At 47.4% G+C, this 1,965-nt stretch overlaps 1 protein-coding gene across 1 annotated transcript in view; it reads right to left on the bottom strand.

Moving 5' to 3' along the window:
* Positions 1–1,965, bottom strand: part of LOC106808704 (disintegrin and metalloproteinase domain-containing protein 12-like) — a 102,891-nt gene that overhangs the window by 10,597 nt on the left and 90,329 nt on the right. Inside the window, exon 10 of the mRNA XM_014811533.1 lies at positions 320–489. Coding sequence (XP_014667019.1) covers positions 320–489 — 170 coding nt within the window. The remainder of the gene's footprint in view (positions 1–319; positions 490–1,965) is intronic.

Below are 1,965 nucleotides of genomic sequence, written 5' to 3'. Positions count from 1 at the left end.
ATGGTCACCCAAGGAAGGGGGTCGCTACCGTGACGTCACGGTCACACGAGGGAGCCGATACGGTGACGTCATGGTCACCCAAGGAAGGGGGTCGCTACCGTGACGTCACGGTCACACGAGGGAGCCGATACGGTGACGTCATGGTCACCCAAGGAAGGGGGTCGCTACCGTGACGTCACGGTCACACGAGGGAGCCGATACGGTGACGTCATGGTCACCCAAGGAAGGGGGTCGCTACCGTGACGTCACGGTCACACAGGGGGTGTCGCTACCGTGATGTCGCGGTCACACGAGGGCGCCGCCGCCGCGCGGCACTCACCTGATGAGCTGGGCGTTGTCGTTTGGGTGCTTCGGTATGAGCCGCTCCTGCCTGTAGGTGAGAAAGCTGAAGAGTGTCTCGTCGCCATCCACCGACAGCTTGATCTCGTCCTCGTGCGTCCACACCTCGACGCCCGTCAGCGCAATGTAGGTGTTCAGCGGCTTGTACAGCTGCGAAGGAAGGAGGAGCGCGGCAACGATGAGCGGGTTGGCGCCGAACGATCGCTAGAAATTCTACGAACTTTATTATTATTATTAATATTGCTGCGTTCACACGAGGATTTTAGTTCCGTATTTAAGCGTTCACACGCTAAAATATACGCGGCTTGCTTAGCCGCGATTGCTCCGGCTTGCTTAGCGCGGAATCATATTCCGCGCCAACTAAGCCGCGTATATTCGGCACCACGCTGGCCGCGTATTGTTTGTCGTGTGTATGCATTCGAATTGCGAAACTGTAGCGCTCTAACCTAGACTGCTACCCGTTCGCTGCACGACGTTAGGGTAGCGTGTGGAACTGTTGACCGGGTACCAGTCTATATTATACCTAGCTAGCTAAGCCTCGAATCTCGTGTATCTCGTGTGAACGCATTTTAGCCCGAACTTAGCACCAACTAAGTACGGTACCAGCTAGGCCGTGTATACGTGTGAACGCAGCTTATATCATCAGGAGTGTTTATTGTAGACACATAGTGTCTAATATAGACTATAGTGTATAATGTAGTCTATATTATGCACTCATGATATCATTATATTATCTCATTGTACTCTATCTCAGAACTATCTACTCGGGACTATCTCATTAATTGCGAGTGATGATGTGGTGAAAATTCGTCAGGTGGGTTAACACAGTTAGACTGATAGTGTAGGAGATTCCTAGGGTTCTGCCCGTAACGCTTCAATCAATTAAGAAAACGTATTTAGCACGTACACAGTGGTTCTAATGTGATCTCAGCTACTTATGAATAACAACAAGAGGGAAAGAGCACTAATGAAAATTAAATGCTAGATTAAGGAAAAACATACCAAATACAAAATTTGGTTTTCCTTCGAATTCTGTGAGCTATTCAACCTAATCGGTAACACGAAAATGCTCTTAGCCCTTAGCAGTGGATAATATATCAACAGTTAAACATAAAGCAGGGTTAGATACTAACCATTTATTTTCAGGATAGGTCAGAAATGGGGTAACTTAGAATTGATTACATTTTGGTGGTGATCCGGATCCAATTAATTAATAAAATTTTTCACAGTGACACAATTGAGCTGCCTTGGCGGAGTGAGGTCTGCGCTCTCTAGTTGTGTTTGATATGACAATTTCTTCGGGCAGGGAATTCCAATCGCTGACGGTTCTAAAGCTAAATGATTTCTTTTTGAGTGTATGATCTACTTGCCGTTTGTACAGTATCTAAAGCCTGGTGCACATTGCCGAACATTTTCCCGAACAAATGTTCGTCCGAACAAATGTTTTTGTCTGGCAATGTGCGGGTGGAAAATTGCTGAGCGCACATTGCCGAACATTTTGCAGCGAACAATCTCGTGGCACCGTCTAGTAGCTGTGTTGTAAAGATTCACGTGATCGGCGCATGATTGGGCACAAAAATCATGTGACCACATATCGTGCTGCTATTAGTTACTACTTCGCAAATG

The sequence above is a fragment of the Priapulus caudatus genome, unplaced genomic scaffold (assembly GCF_000485595.1).
Source record: "Priapulus caudatus unplaced genomic scaffold, Priapulus_caudatus-5.0.1 Scaffold298, whole genome shotgun sequence".
NCBI classification, from domain to species: domain Eukaryota; kingdom Metazoa; phylum Priapulida; class Priapulimorpha; order Priapulimorphida; family Priapulidae; genus Priapulus; species Priapulus caudatus.
The sequence above is the reverse complement of the archived record's forward strand: the minus strand, read 5'-3'. Positions and strand labels throughout refer to the sequence as shown.